General features: G+C 38.0%; 1 protein-coding gene across 2 annotated transcripts; it reads right to left on the reverse strand.

The window, feature by feature from the left end:
• Positions 1 to 1,991: 1,991 nt before the first annotated feature.
• Positions 1,992 to 16,194, reverse strand: hat1 (histone acetyltransferase 1). Of its 2 annotated transcripts, none has more exons than XM_023424583.2 (11): positions 16,081 to 16,194; positions 14,300 to 14,371; positions 14,105 to 14,180; positions 12,120 to 12,240; positions 7,591 to 7,767; positions 7,311 to 7,432; positions 6,623 to 6,727; positions 6,136 to 6,242; positions 5,388 to 5,539; positions 4,345 to 4,461; positions 1,992 to 2,680 (listed from the first exon to the last, which is right to left on the reverse strand). In XM_023424583.2, the coding sequence occupies exons 1-11, from the start codon at positions 16,085 to 16,087 to the stop codon at positions 2,510 to 2,512; spliced, it is 1,227 nt and encodes a 408-aa protein (XP_023280351.1). In that variant the 5' UTR covers positions 16,088 to 16,194; the 3' UTR covers positions 1,992 to 2,509. The 2 variants fall into 2 exon arrangements, with proteins under 2 accessions (XP_023280351.1, XP_023280352.1); XM_023424584.2 differs by lacking the exon at positions 16,081 to 16,194 and adding an exon at positions 15,490 to 15,571.
• Positions 16,195 to 16,403: the final 209 nt, after the last annotated feature.

Raw genomic sequence — 16,403 nt, forward strand, 5'->3', positions numbered from 1 at the left:
CTAATGTTGCAGCTGGTAAAGGTGAGGCTAATTTGAACTGCTTTATGTACTACAAGGTAGTTTAATCTATAATACATTAATTATTTGTTGACTCCATCCTGCTTTAATAAAATGAATCTGCAAGAGTAATAACTAAAGCTTTAAAATAAAAGAAATGTACCAAGTATAATATTGTCCTCTACAGGTATAAAGTAGCATAAAATTAAGTTACTCAAGTAGCTAAAATTCCTCAAGACTGTATGGTAGTAAAAGTACTTGGTTACTTACCAGTCAGGTTTTCTTAAAACGGCTTAACACATGGCGGTTGAGTTGCATCGCGGGTAATGTAGACGCCAGGTTTTGACAAAGAAGAACATGTGGAACAAAAAACAAAGATATTTGTGTCCATTTTATTTTGCAGCCTTGGGCAGCACTTTATTTGGATTTTGATAAGTGCTCTATAAATAAAGATAGTTATTATTATTATTATAAATAACCAACATACAGGAAACCTGAGACAAGGCTGTTAATTATTTTCTTTTGCCTGGTCAGTCTATAAAAATGCAGGAAAACAGTGAAATACTGTGTGTCCATTATTACTCTCTGAAGCCCAAGTCAACATATTCCAATTTCTTCGTCTTTTTTGCCCAGTTTTTAAAAATCCAAACTGTTGTCTATACGATCAGAAAAAATCAGCAAATATTTACATTTGAGAAGCGTCTACCTGTGAATTTCTGGTCATTTTTCTTAAAAAAAAAAAAAAAAAGATCAACTAATAATCAGTTATCAGCGTTGGCCGGTTCCTAGGTGCCTGAGGGAATACTGACACTTCCCTGTACAAAGGGGGTTAACAGGGCCCAAAAGCTAAATTTTGTCCCGCGATTTCTAAGGGGTTTATCCAGCTGTGGTTCTGATGCATTGATTTGTATCGTTTTTAGCAGTGGTAGCAATATGGCTCTGTCGGTCCGTCCACTGAGATGTCTTTAGTTTTTGATGACTGCTATGAGAAGTCAGACATTCATGGTCCCGCAAAGACAAATCCTCATGACGTTGACAATAATACGACTTTTCCTCTATCGCGGAGGTAGACATTTTTGTTTTTTTGAATTTACAAATCCCAACAATTATTGGACATTCATGATTCCCAGAGAAAAAGCAAACACTGAACTCCAGACCTTTCCATTTAGTGCTATCTAGTCAAAATTTCCAAACTATCCATTATTCTTCAATCCTTTAGTTTATGACAGCCTCAGCTCTATACGTTGTGCTAGTTAGCAAAACATTAGCATGCTAATATGCTAATATAAGATGGTAAACATAAGCCTGCCTACGACATGCCAGCATTATCATTAGCCTGGTTTATATTGCAGTTTTATGCAAAATAGAAGCAATTGTTTTAGAAAAGTTGACAAAACTCAACTGCCAATGGTCAGTTTCCACTGAGTGACGTAATAATGATAAAGCCAGTTTTTCTCCTCCTGCAATACAGCGTCATTCCAATTAAATGTGACGTCAGATTTCAGGCAGTCTGCCTCTCTGGCTCCTTAAGGCACGATAGGGCGGGCACCACAACTTGAAGGCAAAAAGGGTGTTTTCATATCAAATTTTGCAAAATGTTGCTTTGTCAATAAGTCTGCAAAACCACCTCTTGCAAGCATATACATTTTTTTGCAACATTTGAGGGGTTTTTTTTATATTCACGTTTCCCTTACTTGTTTTTAAGTTTGCAGTATCAAATTGCAAATTAAGCAGGATGATGGAAACGCGCCTATTGTAAGGAAGTCAGCAAGCTGCAAGCATGACTGCAAACTCTTAGTTTTGTTTTCAACTGTCCATTGTGAAGCTCTTGTGGGTGTAAGAGCCATGACGGCCATTTATGTTTACATTGTGGTTTACTGCTAATACTTTTTTTCTGTTGTCTTTTTTTTTTTTTTTATAATCTCGGAGTATTGTTTTAAATACATATTAAATACACATAGAATGTATGATCTCAAAATGAATGAAATCCTAAATGTCAAAAAACAAGCATTGCTCAGTTTTATTTTCTTCTCTACAATAAGAATCACTCCATTTGAGCAATATACAAAACCAGTTTTTAATTTTCAGTATGAAGTGCTTCAAAACACATTGGGAACTGTTTTGACAAAAGATCTTTAAAAAATGTCTATGATGGAGAAGAAGCAGGGACCTCCTATCACCCATGAAATATTACATGTCACTTAATCTCACACGATGTGATTAAACATGTTGAGACAAACAGGAAGTCTCACCCTCCAGCTGCACTATTCTCCTCTACTGTATCAACATCAGCTGGGAAACAGACAGGCATTTTCCATTGCAACCTATCACTGCTACACCAGTTACTACACATTTGTAACACTCTTGAATTAAAACAGTGATTTTGTCAAATCAGGAGAGTTTCCTTTCGGTTGCAGCTAAAGTCTGTGATGATGTGGGCTTTGTACAGACAGGGCAGACCACCTGTATGTTGAGAGGGTGGGCTCCAGGCCAGCAGTATCTCACAGTCTCATCAGGCCTGTGTTGCAAGCCTCTCAATGATTCTCCTGTAGTCCTCCACGACAACCTGATAACTCTTCTCCAGCTCCTCGTGCTGCGTCTGAGTGTCCATCTGACCCATGTGGGACACCAGCTCCTCCGGCCGCAGGCACTTCCTCATCTTTGTCAGCTCCCTCTGATTCTTCTGCACAACATAAACATCACAAATATACATCAATGAAGTTATTAAAATGGTTTGTTTATTTCCAAAATGGCATATACTGTAAACCTGGTAATTTACAATAAGTGGTGGGAAATTTTAGCAACTAATGAAGGAACATGCCAGTCAGTGCAACGGTGTTATTCATTGATGTGTTTTAAAAAAGTTTTTGGACAATTAAGGTCTGTGGCACAGAGGAGTAAGCTACATCAGGCTTTAGCTACATAGGCAATACTTGTTAGGACTCATTGTAGGTTTTGGTCTAGTCCATTAAAGGGTCTTCCTGAATTATGAATCAAAGAGTGAAATAAAAATTTAATCATGTTAAGCAAGATGAGGGTATAGATCAGGCGGTGTACCTGGCACATGTTATGAATATCTTATCACTGATATTTAAATCATTAATAACTTATTTATTGACAATTAATGAATGAATAAATGAACAAATTACAATTTATATACCCTAAGTATGTCTTCGTAGACAGTGACAGTGTGGTGAAATCAGAGAGCTTAAATGTTCTGGACATGGACAGACAAGTACACACTCACATTCAGTCCAGTGCAATCTCCTGCTTGCATGCATATGCATGCAGACATGGTCAGTGGGGAATTGGGGGAAAGAGCAGAAATGTATAATCTCCTTCACATCCACAGAGCAGCGGCCTCTGCCATTCAACTAACTACACACTAAATCTCCTCAGGGAAGGAAAAACGGTCTGCATCTGGCCACCAGATCTTTCCTTGCCACTCTCCCAAAGAATTCCTACTTCCCTCTTCACCACACAGGTCTTTTCCATGTCAGATTCTGCCTTTTTTGAGACATGTGGTTACCCTGCTGACAGCAAATTCTCTAATGGCTGGCATGCAAAGTCTCACTGAGCAGCTAAAATACAAAATGTCACAAGCAAACAGGATGTAGGGTCTTATTCTGGTGTACACAGATCGAGCTAGTATTTCCCACTGTCAAGCCTTGTGAAACAGAATCATATAAGCTTATGATATTCTGTTCACCAGGCTTACGCTACACTACATCTTTGAAAATGAAAGAAAACTTGTCCAGAACAACATGAGAAAATAACAAAAAGCGATAAAATTTGATAAAATTGCAGTTTTCCTGATGAAGTGCAAAAAGCAGTTACACTACAGAACTCTGAATAGTAGCAGCTTTTTGAAAAAGTGCTTCACACTTTCATGAAAATTATTTTTCCCAAAGAAATGCAAATCCTGACTAATGACTTGTGTCTGAATAGAAAAAAGCTCTAGCAGCAGCAAAACCACAGATGCCTGGTGCGTTCTATTGTGGCTGTAACAATATGGCACTAATAATCTATCAATTTTCATGGGACTAAAGATCAATTTTTCTGCTGTTTTAAGAAGGTAGCATAATAAACGGTCACAATACAGCACTGTAAGCCAATCAAGTGTATGCTCTACCTGAGCCATTTTGCTTCCTACACCGAACAGCTGTAATGTTATGCTAATAAAAGGTAGAAGACTTCACACAGCATTCTTGTTTGACAGCAACATAAACAAGTTGACATTCAGATTTATTTGAATGTATCAGGAAATCTCTTAGTCTGCATGCACTCTTTGAACCTCTCCACACTGACAAGTACACCGCACTGAACCTGTGATGATTAAAATCTCACCCTGTATGGTCCAAACAGCCTCTTCTTTACCTCCAAACGGTACTCTCTTGCTTTTTCTTCATCACTCATGTCTGTTGCTCTCAGGCGTAGAATTTCATACACTCGCCTTGCATGTTTCTATAGATGAAAGGTAAGAAAAACATAATTAAAATGATTTTTCATGTGATTGATATTGTATATGATTACATATTATATAATGTTTTTGCCAAAACAGAACGTAACACGCTTCCCAGCACAATGTCTACAGGAAGTCAAACTATTCAGGGCATATGATAAATCAGGCCTCTATGTATCTGTGCCTAAAAGAGCAAAGTTTTCTGAAGTAAAGCCAACACTTTGTCCACTTACATCACAGATTCCACACTAAATGAACCAACACGGGATCAAAAAGAATTAAAGGCAAAGCAGCAAACAGAGTTGATAAACATGGGAATACTGCAAATTCTTATTTTACCAAATGACAAGGGGTGAATTAATCTCAGTGTGAAAGTAAAATGGTACACAAAAGAGGAAAAAAACTAACTTCTGTTTTAAAATAAGTAATAATTAGATCTGGATGATGTGGTTATTGTAGTATATAAAAAGGCTACCTATATATAATATAGTACAGTCAGTGAAATAGTGAACTATGCTACCTGTTACAGACCTCGTTAAAATGTTAAACATTCAAGTTTTCATTTTGTAGCCCTTATGGTCAGCTACCTTTACACTCATCCATACTGTGAGACTCTAAAGCTGGGGTATTGATGCTGGAACTGCCACTCAATTGACAATAATGATCAACCATTCAATTCATTTATCAAGCAAAAATCTGCAGGTACCAACTTCTTAAATGTGAAGATTTGATGCTCTGTTTCTTAATCACTGTTCAATGAATATCTGGGGGTTTTGGACTGCTGGTCAAACATAACACGCAATATTAAGACGGCACCTTGAGCTCTGGAAATAATGATAGGTTTTCTTCCACCATTTTATAGACTCAACTATTTATCGAAAACAGATTAATTGTTAAAAGAATCATCAGGCACAGCCTCATGCAGCACCTTGTTGATTTTCAACTTGTCTTGCGCCTCTTTGATCATGTCAGCTGAGAAGCCGAGGTGCAGCTTGTCGACAGCGAAGGACGGGAGGCCTTGACAAAGTTTGACCAGCACGTAGTCTCTCAGCTTCACATAGTTCTCAGAAGGGTCTTCAGCTGCAAACAAGCATCATAATACAACTAAAATGAGTTAACAGTGATGCTCTCTTACATGACACATATGTGATTCAGTACATGTTATTGTTGATATTGTGGTATGTGTGCATACATGTGTGTGAGCATGTAAGGGATTTTTATTCCTACAAAAAACACATTTCAAATCTTTTCAACACATTTTCGATAAGTTATCTGAGACGTTGTTGTAGACAACAGTGAAAAAAATATTACTCAAGTCCAGATGAACTGTGAACCTTCTGCCTATTCAACTGCTAAATTTTAAAGTTCTTTCTTGAAAAGGATTCCTCTCTGAAAGGAAAAGAGCTGGGATGCCTCTTTAGTATTCATCCTCTGTCTCTATGAAAAGCAACTATTTCGATCCAACTAGTTTCAATAGAGCCTCAGCACATTCTGGTATACATGCCAGCCCTCCAAATTAACTAACCCCCTGGATCCACCAACTGCAGAGAAAAATCATTTAAACTGCTCGTAAATGACACAAGGATTTTAGATTAAATGTTTATCCACGCCTTCTTCAACACAGTAAATGGCTTTTTTTTTTTCGTTCTTTTTTCTTTTTTAAATCAGATGCTCACCTGTGATGTCTTGTACTTTGGGCAAGCTGCAATAAAATCTGTGAACCGCCTCCAGAAGCTGAGCTCCGTGACCCTCTCCTTGGAACGGAGGCAGGACCAACATTTGGCTGATTTGTTAAAGTGCAGAAAGAGATGCAAACATAAAACCAGTGAGGAAACAGCTTTGCTCAAAACCACTCACAAAACAAATTTAAGGGAACTGAGTAGTTATTCTGAGCATTAACAGAAAGTCTGATTGAAAGCAGGAAATAATAGAATGTTATACTGATCCATCAATACAACAAATCAAATCACATCAAAAGCTTATCTATAAAGTTGTTTTCACATACAAATCACCCTGGTTTGGTGATGAAACAAACTCTGGTTGAATGGTTGGCTATATAAGCCAGTAATTTGGGCTCTTTGGGAAGAGGATAAAGAAATGTATAATTTTCCACTCCTTTTTCATACAAAAGAATAGGAAGGCACGTGCTGCCCTGGCAATTACCTTACACGTGGTCGGGTTTTGTCTGGGTACACGTAGTAATTATAAACTGTCATGTAACCAACAGTTGCGTAGAGAGTCTCCCCATCTTTATTGTACTTTTCAAATCTGCAGATAAAACACAAATGCAAACAGGTCAATTACAGGCACACTCCCATCCAGTGACCATTTTAGCCTCTCTGTTCTCGTGCCCACCCTTCACCCCCCAACGTCAGCATGTTAGAGCAGCCAGGCCCCGATTGGTACACCTGCTACAACCTGAATACATTATGCACTTAATTGGAGTACTACAACTTAGAGGAAGAGAAGGGGTTGGAGGAGGGACTGAGCTCCTCAAAATCACTTCAGTCCATTTTCCCCATTGTCAGTATTAATAGGTGCCAGGGTAAAGAAAACACTGGCAGAGGCTCTTTTTACTGTTAAGACATTGTTCAGTGTTTCAAAAGACAACAGTATTCAATTCAGCTCTTGCCCCTGAAAAATCTGAAAAGGGCTTTTGGCACAAAGGAAGCTCTTGCCTGATCAACAATTCTCCTACGGGGGAAATATAATCAAACTGGCCTGGTAATTGGTCACAAGCGCCTCAAAGGGGGGCTTTGTTTTTCAATGACACAATAAAGGCTTTAGCGTAGGGGTGGGTGCAAGAGAGGTGGTGGTGGGGGGTTTGATGTCAATTAAGGAGGGCACTCACACAAGAAAGAAGTCCCAACGATCGTCGTCTGCATCGATGAAACTGGCAGTCTCAATGAACCACATGAGGAAGGTCTGCAGGCGCTCGTGGTACTCTTGGAATCCCGAACAGGTGATATCAGCCTGGGGGGTAATACAGCAAAAACAAATGTTTGAGATGGTTTAGAGTTAAATCTCGTCCCTGCCATCTGATTACCAACCACTACAAAAAATTAAAAACTGATAATGAAATCTAAAAGGCTTCTGGATTGCTTAAGTGGCGCGGTAAATGACTTTCATACCTTGTGGATCTGGTATGTGAGTTCTCCTGCCTCCTCGCTGTGGACCGTGTATGTGTGAAGCAGGGTGCCGAAGGGCTTGAAATTGGCCTCCTTCTCCAGCAGTGAGATGAAGTCATCAGTGTTGCAGGTGAACCCAGCAGGAACAATTTCCCGGATTTTCCCCTCAACATCATCAGGCTGGATAACACAAAGTGTATGAATTTAGTGATGCAACAAATAGATCAGGTTGATAAAGGACAATCTAGTTTATGTTTGTGAGACATATTTCCATAAATGTGACCTGTGCTTTATATCAAACAAATTAAAAAATGTATAGATACTTTGTGTTGTACACACAGATTTGTTGTTGACAGAAATGACTGTTCTTAAATTAGGAAAGTCAGCAAAACAAAGTGCAAAGTAACCCATAAAATAAAACTGGAAGCATACATGTTTTGTGCCAACGAAAAGAAAACCATTAGGCAATTAAAACTGTCAGCTGAGCAGAGACCACAGCAGCACCCTCCCCGGTGAAAAGACCACTTAAATCAGTACATTTACTACTTATGTTAAGCCATGAATATGTGATGAAGTTGCCACAATAAACGCATTTATGCTTCTCACTGGGAAATAAAATCTTATGAATTGATCTCAACTTAACAAACCTTTGGGCATCCATAATAGAGGCCTCTCCTCTAATCCTGCCAAGTGAACCCAATCAAATGAATTTGCCCCTGCGTTTTCAAAGAGCCTCGGAGACAAAGAGGCCCTACCCTTGGACTTTTTACTCAGTGCAACGTGTGGTTAGTTCAGCTGTAATGTTTGCATTGTATCCATTTCCACAAGGATTGACATGAGAACACTTTGCTAAGCAGCCCTTTCACACCATTTACATGTGTGATGGGCATTATGTCGGCACAGAGACCCTTGCTGCTCAGCATTGAAAACTGGGAAATGAAGAAGGTCTGAGCAAAATGCACTACAAAAGGCTAATACAACATACTGCTAATTCCCCGCTTTCAGACATCAGCTAATATCTAACTGGAAGTAATGCACCTGCAGCTGAATGCCTCTTAACCATTGTAATTGTTCAGCCACATTTCTAAGGAACAAGGAGCATACTTAAAAGGCCATGGACAAACAAGTCCCTTTATTCTAGGCACTCTCCTACATACTAGACACTAAATTGCACAGCCTTCCAGAATAGATGCCTTAGTTTGGCATGAATATAACTTAACAATCTACCTTTAGAACATTTTGTTAATGTCTTTGATTTCTAACAATAAGCACAAAGGGAGTACAAACTATCTAATTTGTTGTGTTGTTGTTGTTGTTATTTCATCTCTTTAATCTACTCCAAAGACTATACTACATTATAGATTCACAGTTAATCTCATGTGTATAATTTTTGTGCAGTATTAATTTAAGATGTTTAAGTTAAAGCATGTTTACACATCCACATATAACCACTATACGCATTAAGGAGTATCCTCCAGTTTGCGGTCCATGTGCACAAAGAGTCTGGCACCAAAATGAGCATTTTCCGTGAGAAGTGCAGTAGTACGTGTTTTTTGGCTGATTTAAAGGGGAGAAGGTGATTTTTGATGAGAGTCTTATATCAACGTGGCAGCTGCATAAACTCCATCTCTGCCTCCCCTCGTCTCCTGCTCTCTTCTGTCACCAGCTGCACCGCACCCCGTACGTCCACATGCACTCAGAGACAAACACTCTTCAGATGCAGCCTGAACTCTGCTGCTCCCCTCACTCTCTACCTCTACACCAGCTGCACTCAAACCCTTAACAAGGTGAACACTCAGGGGTCAACGCTGAACACTAAGTAGTGGCACACAGAGACAGGAAGCCAGCCATCACGTTTCAGTTTGAATATCAGCTTCAAACTACATTCTCTAAAAGTCTAATGGCTTTCTTTACTTTTAAAAACTGTGAATTGGTTGCCATGGTATTTCTTTTTTTTTTTTGGTGGGAGTTGCCAAAGATGAAAGTGATGTGATGCTCATCACTGTTATGTGAAGGAACCATCACTGTTACATGGGGTTATTCATAATTTGAGAGCATCAGCAGAAACACCAAATCCTATTGAGATCATAGGTTACACCACTGCTCCCACTACCACCAGTTGAAGTCCACATTGTCCAGTATGGGCCCCCCTGCGGTCTCCAGACAGGACAGATGTCCCAGAGTTGAATCATCTGACCTCAATGGGGGCCCTGGCTAATTCTTGTACTCATTCTGCACATTTACTGCATTGACGACTTGAGGAAATATTCAAAGCTGCCAGTGGCCTTTTGTGAAGTCTCGGAGAAGGAGAAAACAGGACAAGTATTTCGCTTTACTGTCCGTTTTTGTCCAAATACTCGCTGTTGATATGTAAATTCTTAGGTCTGGCAATTACTGAAAGGCAGAAAGTTGTACATGCTAAGCAATGCTACTCTCAGAGGAATACTGAAACTAACTGTTGAGTCATTATCTGGCTGATTAATTAATAAAGTAATCATTAAGTAAATTCTGTGTCTCTGTTTAATAAAACTAAATCTAAACCTATTGAAAATCAATCAAGATATTCACCTGCAAAGATTTTGATTGTCAATGGCTTGAACAGCAATTCCCTCCTGGAAATGTATATACAAGATATCCAACCGTGTCACATTACTCCTCCTGCTGATTCAATCACACAAACCTCTGAAAATCAATGTCTCATGTTAGACTCCACGGACAAAACAGCTTAAAACCCTTGTCTTCCGACAGGGAGGAGTAGGATTAGTGTACTGACACAGGAGGCCATGTTGGGATGAGATTTACTCTAACAAAACTGGAGATTTCTTACAGGAATAATGTCACCACCCAGAGAGGCTCTGTGTTACTTCAGTAAGTGAAGAAACAAGAAACTGCCACATAATAAACACAAAAGAGGTCTATCTACCCCACTTAAAAAATAATTGATCGCATAGTCCCTTTGTCTTACAATTATGGAGGCAACCACCCAGTGAAGATTCAAGTGTTTGTCTATCAAAGTTACAGTTTGATACACTAAACTTCAGATTAACAAGGGCATCTATTGTTCCGTATTGTGATGTGTTGTTACAGATTTTCAACATGTTTGATAAATAAAACTTAATCCTTGCAATTTTCACTTTTGCCATTGCCTGCTGTTAGTTTTTCAAAAAAGACAAATTATACGCAACTATGGGTATCAAAAACTAATATTTTCTCAACTACACTAAAAATACATCAGAAGTGTTTTTGTTTTCTTCAGATTACCAATAATATATAAAATGTTTTCAATGGTGAATGGCAGTGGAGGTAAGTAGGCTGTTTTGGCAGTGATCTACAGGATGTGGATATTCTAAGATTTAGTGTATTATCAATGATACAATAGTTGTGGACAAAATATTAGAAAAACTTCTTGTCATAATGCAATACAATTCAACACCACCACAAACTGCAGCCTCCAAACTGGAGACATCCAGTTGAAGTGACACCTCCCTAAAACAGTTTCCACAAAAACTGAACACTATAACCTTCGTGAGGGTAGGATTTATTGCAAGGTTATATTATCCTGTATTAGCTTTAGGGGTTGGTGTGTTTCTGCTGATGTGTAGTGTTTGGCTTATACCAAATTTAACATTTTTAGTATGCTATCCAAAAAGCTCAATTCAGGTCTCAGACCATAGAGCCATCTTCCACTCTGAAACAACTGTCTAATTCTCTCTTTCTGCCATTGTACCCTGTAGCCTGTTCAGAAAGTCCACAGACCTAATGATAGCCCTAATCACCGATGTCTTCCTCGAACAGACAGCATGCTTGAGACAAACTACAGCTGTGCAATATTTTTTCTACTTATCTTTAATTATTGATCTCACAGTATTCTGAGTCTTGTATATTCCCCCTGATTGTTGTTACAACATCAACCTCCCACTGGATTCCTGTTATCAGCCACTGGATGAATGAAAATCCAACATTCACTCATTGTTACGCTTTAGTTTTCCCAGCCAACTCCTGAGTAAAATATCTTGGTCTTTAGCTTTTACATGCTTGACTTGACTTTAAGGATTGGTGTGAGTCACCTATTTTGACTTTAACTAAAAAATCATTAGTTTTCTAGTTGTGACATCACACAGAGAGGCGATTAAGTATGGCTTGTTTCAAAGATGAAAAATGATCACCTCAACAACTCATTTGGTACCAGTGTTATGATTTCCTGATTCAATATCACTTAAAATACATCACTACAAGACAATTCTTGTTTTCCATAATACCTCCTCTTTAAAGCTTAATGTAGAAACTATTATAAAAAACAATATTTCAGCAGGAGGCAGGATATTTTCACAACACCTTGATGTTTGTGCATGTCTTCATACTGGTAGACTGATGATAAACAATCAGCACAGGATAGTTACCAATCACTCTCAAAATAACACTAGAAAATGACAAACAAGCAAAGAAAGCAGTGATCTTGCAACGGTACTAATAGTCACACTGAAAAGCGCTACAGCTTCTAAATTGTAAGAATAAAGCAATGCATGTCCTACCTCCACACAATCGAACGTCTCAGTAACTTTTGAGGAGTATTTCACTTTGAAGAGGGTGCTCAGGTTTCCAGCAGTGTAGAACAGCTGTATCTGAAGACCTTTGTATCCGAAAGCAACCTCACTGCAGACAAAGCGATTGAAATCATTAAAAGCCCTTGTTAAATGACACATTTTTAAAACTAAGACAGTGACTTGCAAAGGGAAAACAATAAAGAAGCCAATTTATGTAATTTGCAGTCTAGTATGAATTCATATTAAGGGGGCACAAAAAAAACATTTGATTATTCTTATTCAATGAAAAATTTAAATATATAACTGGAGTGGATGATAAATGTTTATTGTAGGTCTGGCCATTTCACTGTGTTGCATTGTTTCTATCACCATTAGTTCACTGGCAGTTTATAGCGAAATAGATTTCATCATTATGCAACTGTGTGATTGAGCTTTACTAGCAATTACACTTGCTGAAATAATTAATGCCCCAATTACTGAGTTCCCTTTGAGCTGATTGCAGCAAGTGCAAAAATAACCAATCCTAGTTTTGACTAATTTGGAAATGCAATTTAGAGCAGAACGACAGCCTGCTGTAAGCCTACACACAGACACAGGTGTCACTGCCAATAATTTAGTCTTGCTCAGGATCAATAGCAGTGGCGCTCTTGTGTACCACATTAGGACAGCTTTTTGTGAGGCTAAAATAACATGCAAGACAGGCTACTTTTCACATTCACATGCAATGGCCCCTTGTGTATTTGACACACCAAACTTCACATCATGACCTCTATCAGGAAAGACTATGAGAAAGTATTACATATTGGTAATAAAATAAAGTACTAAGTCAGATTTGTTATTGAGGCCTCAGAAAAAATATGAAAATACAACATATGAATAAATCATGAGACGACTGAAACATACAGATGGCTGACAAATTAAAGTAAACCCTGAATAAATGAGTGCAATCATAACAAATGCAGATGCTTCCATACAGGGAACAGGGGCTCTCTTACCACCACATTCAGTTACCATTTAAAATGTTCACAACTAAGTTACAAAGGAGCTTGTGGAGACATATATACATACATACATACATACACACACACACATATACATATATATACATACATGCTCCAAGTGAACATTTTAAACACAGTTGGCTTGAAAGCCTCAGCGCTTCAACAAGCTTTATCAACCCATTACTAATGGCCTTCACAGTCTCCAGATCTCAACACAACTGAACACCTATGGTTGATGTTGGAATGAGAGAATCTTTTGTCAGATGTTGTTCATCCCTTCAGTAGAGTTCAGAGACTTAAGAGAATCGAGGACAAGGAAGCAGTGAAGCTGTTTTGGAGGTGCAAGGTGGAAAAACACCTTACTAAAACACTTTGTTAGTTTTCCAAGAGTTGGTCACTCTTCTGTATGTGAAAACAGAAAACCTGTAGTGTTGACAGGCCTACTCTGAGGACTACAGATATTATGGCACAGTTTTCTGCAAATACAATTATATAGATGGAATAGGGATGTTCATTTTGATTTTTTTTTTCTCTGACAGATTCCGACATTCGTTGACAATTCAATTGACAAGATTAAAACTATTTAGTATAGACAAGTGTCGGACAAAGTTAGTTAGGGTTAGCCTTGCTTAGCTATCCTTGACACATTTTAGTTTTAAGTGTGAACAGTGCCAAAGGACTCTTTTCAGCTGAACTTGAACACATTCAAAAACTATATTCAAGGTGGTCTTGAGCAAAACACATTAGATGACGTTGTTCCAGCAAATGAGCTAAAAGGCTGATGATTATACTGGTTACACCTGGCAGCTCACAAGAATGAATATAATATTTGTATGAATGTAAAGTGAGCTAGCATTGCTGAAGAGAATGCATGCTATGTGGCTAAATAACTTTTTTGCACAGGGGTATGTGATTGTTTCTGTATCATTATAACAAGTAATGATGACCAAAAAAAAAAAAAAAAAAACTCACTCGTCTCCAAATATTTGGTGGCTGTACTCGGGGTGGAATGTAGTGCCATCATCATCAACATCCTCTGGAAAGCGAACTGAGAGGAAAACAATTTGGGGTTCAATTAATTAAAGCAAACGAAATGCTACCATGGACATATATCTATATCACCATATACATTTACAAGACATAAAACAAAGAAAAAAGTAAACATACCAAGCTTCAAGCATATAGCTTCATTGGTGTCACACTTGTATTCAGCCAGTTTTTTCTCCATGGTATTCACTCCTGAGGACAGACCATAGTTTATTCATCATTAGTTGTTCAGTTAGTTTTGACCCATTGTCTACTTCTCCATTTTATCTCAAGTACAGCTGCAACGACTAGTCAATAAATCAATTAGTCAATCAACAGAAAAATAAACTGTAGCTATTTTGATAATCAAATTTAAAGTAAAATTGCCAACTTTTGCTGGTTCCAACTTCTCAAATGTGAGGATTTGATGCTTTTCTTTTTCATACATAATGGCAAAGTGACCATCTTTAAATTTTGGACAGCTGGTCAGACAAAACAAGACAAATTATACCAGGCATTTTAAAAAATATATTTTTTTGTAAAGTTTTATAGACATAACAATTACTCCTGTATAACAATCAACAGATTAAAATGATAATGAATTAACCGCTAATCTGTTTCTTGCTACACAATACCAGTGGTACATTCTTACCAACTCAAGTTATTCCTTTTCAACAATCACTTCAATTTCAGCAGCAGCTTAAGGCAATGTAATCCTTTGCTAGCTGGACATCATCCTAAAAGGTAATAGCATCAAGACATATAGCCATGTCTAGATTCTGAAATCAAAACAATGCTAAAGACACAGCTGACACTTGTTGAAGACACATTTTCTGGCAGTCAAGCCTTTAATATAAGAAATTATTTATACCACAGTGAAGATCCAACCTGATTTAAATAGCAGTGGAAATGGCTTTGCTAGAGAAGATTACCCTCATTCTTGATGTTATCAATTAATCTGCTGTTTTTCGAACCGTTTTGTCTATGGAATCTCAGAAAATATAAAAAAACGTCCATCTTACTGTTTTAGGTTTTGTGTGATCAGCATTCTAAAATTCAACATTCAGTTTACAACAATATTAAACAAAGAAAAACAGCAAATGGTACCATTTAATGTCTCGTATTTTTACTGGAAAATACACCAGAAATTATTAATTGACTGTCAAAATACTTGCTGCTTAATTTTTTGGCATTGGACTGATTGATTCATTGACTAATCAATGCAGCTCTACTATCATTAGAAACATGCAGGAGAAAACACAAGCACCCCAAGCTAGCCAAACACTATGCTTATAGATTCTATAACGTCCTTAACCCCAACTTGTACTTACATTAGCCCCATCTGTGCTCCCCATGGAGCAACATAGAGGAAATAGAGGTGTCTTTGATTAAGTGAATTTCACAGTATACACCCTGTTTTGAGGATTTTCAGCTGCTTTGTGAGGATGAGCTACGAGTGGGAATATACAAAATTTAGTATATCATTCTCTGAAGCCGAAATATCTGTCAAAATGACCTAATAAACGTGCTCAAAATGTGAGACAGTCAGGAGCTTCTTTTAGGTGAGGTTACATTAGCTGTGCACAGTAAGTTAACATGTCGTGTGGGAAAACGCTCCAAAACGGACACAAATATCGGTCCACACATTAAAAATACACACTCAACTTGAAGTCAAAGCGTTACATAAATACACAAACACATTGCATATAATGACAGCATGATAGCTTCTGTCGTTAGCAGGCAGGCCCTCAATGCTGTGTTTGCAATGTAACGTTAGCTAGCTTAGCTCGCTATGTTTTGAACCTAGCACATGGCGATTTACAACTCCAGTGGGCTTAAAGCAGGAGTAATGTCCGTTTATTGGTGAAAACTGATTAAAACGAAGACAGGACCGTTAAGGAATGAAGCATTTAGCCACTTACCCGCCATTTCTGCACTCTGTGTTGTGCGGAGCTGTGTTGTCCCAAAAGACCCGCGGAATCGGAACGACTTCCGGGTCCTTGTGTTTCCGTGGAAACAGGATGTAGTTTTTTTTATGGCTCCTGTAGATTTCAATAAAACGACCTAAACATTTAGTTTACAATATATTAACTTTGTAATGTGAATTAATGAAACTTTTCAACAAAAAACACACAGGAAGGTGAGTTAAACACTTAAAAACGTCATAAATGGGTTATATTTAGGGCTGCAACTGCAACTAAGGATGAACTAGTTTCATTAATCTGTCAGTTATTTTTTCCGTTAA

Source organism: Seriola lalandi, unplaced genomic scaffold (assembly GCF_002814215.2).
Source record: "Seriola lalandi dorsalis isolate HSWRI2012SDOR001 ecotype SW California unplaced genomic scaffold, Sedor1 jcf7180002054744, whole genome shotgun sequence".
In the NCBI taxonomy this organism is placed as follows: Eukaryota; Metazoa; Chordata; class Actinopteri; order Carangiformes; family Carangidae; genus Seriola; species Seriola lalandi.

What these genes read in the sequence shown, in the direction of transcription:
- hat1 (XM_023424583.2), bottom strand. An exon ending in TCACATACCAGATCCACAAG is followed by an intron (nt 7,433 to 7,590) that starts GTATGAAAGTCA and finishes ATTACCCCCCAG; the next exon opens with GCTGATATCACCTGTTCGGG. An exon ending in AAAACCCGACCACGTGTAAG is followed by an intron (nt 6,243 to 6,622) that starts GTAATTGCCAGG and finishes TTAACAAATCAG; the next exon opens with CCAAATGTTGGTCCTGCCTC.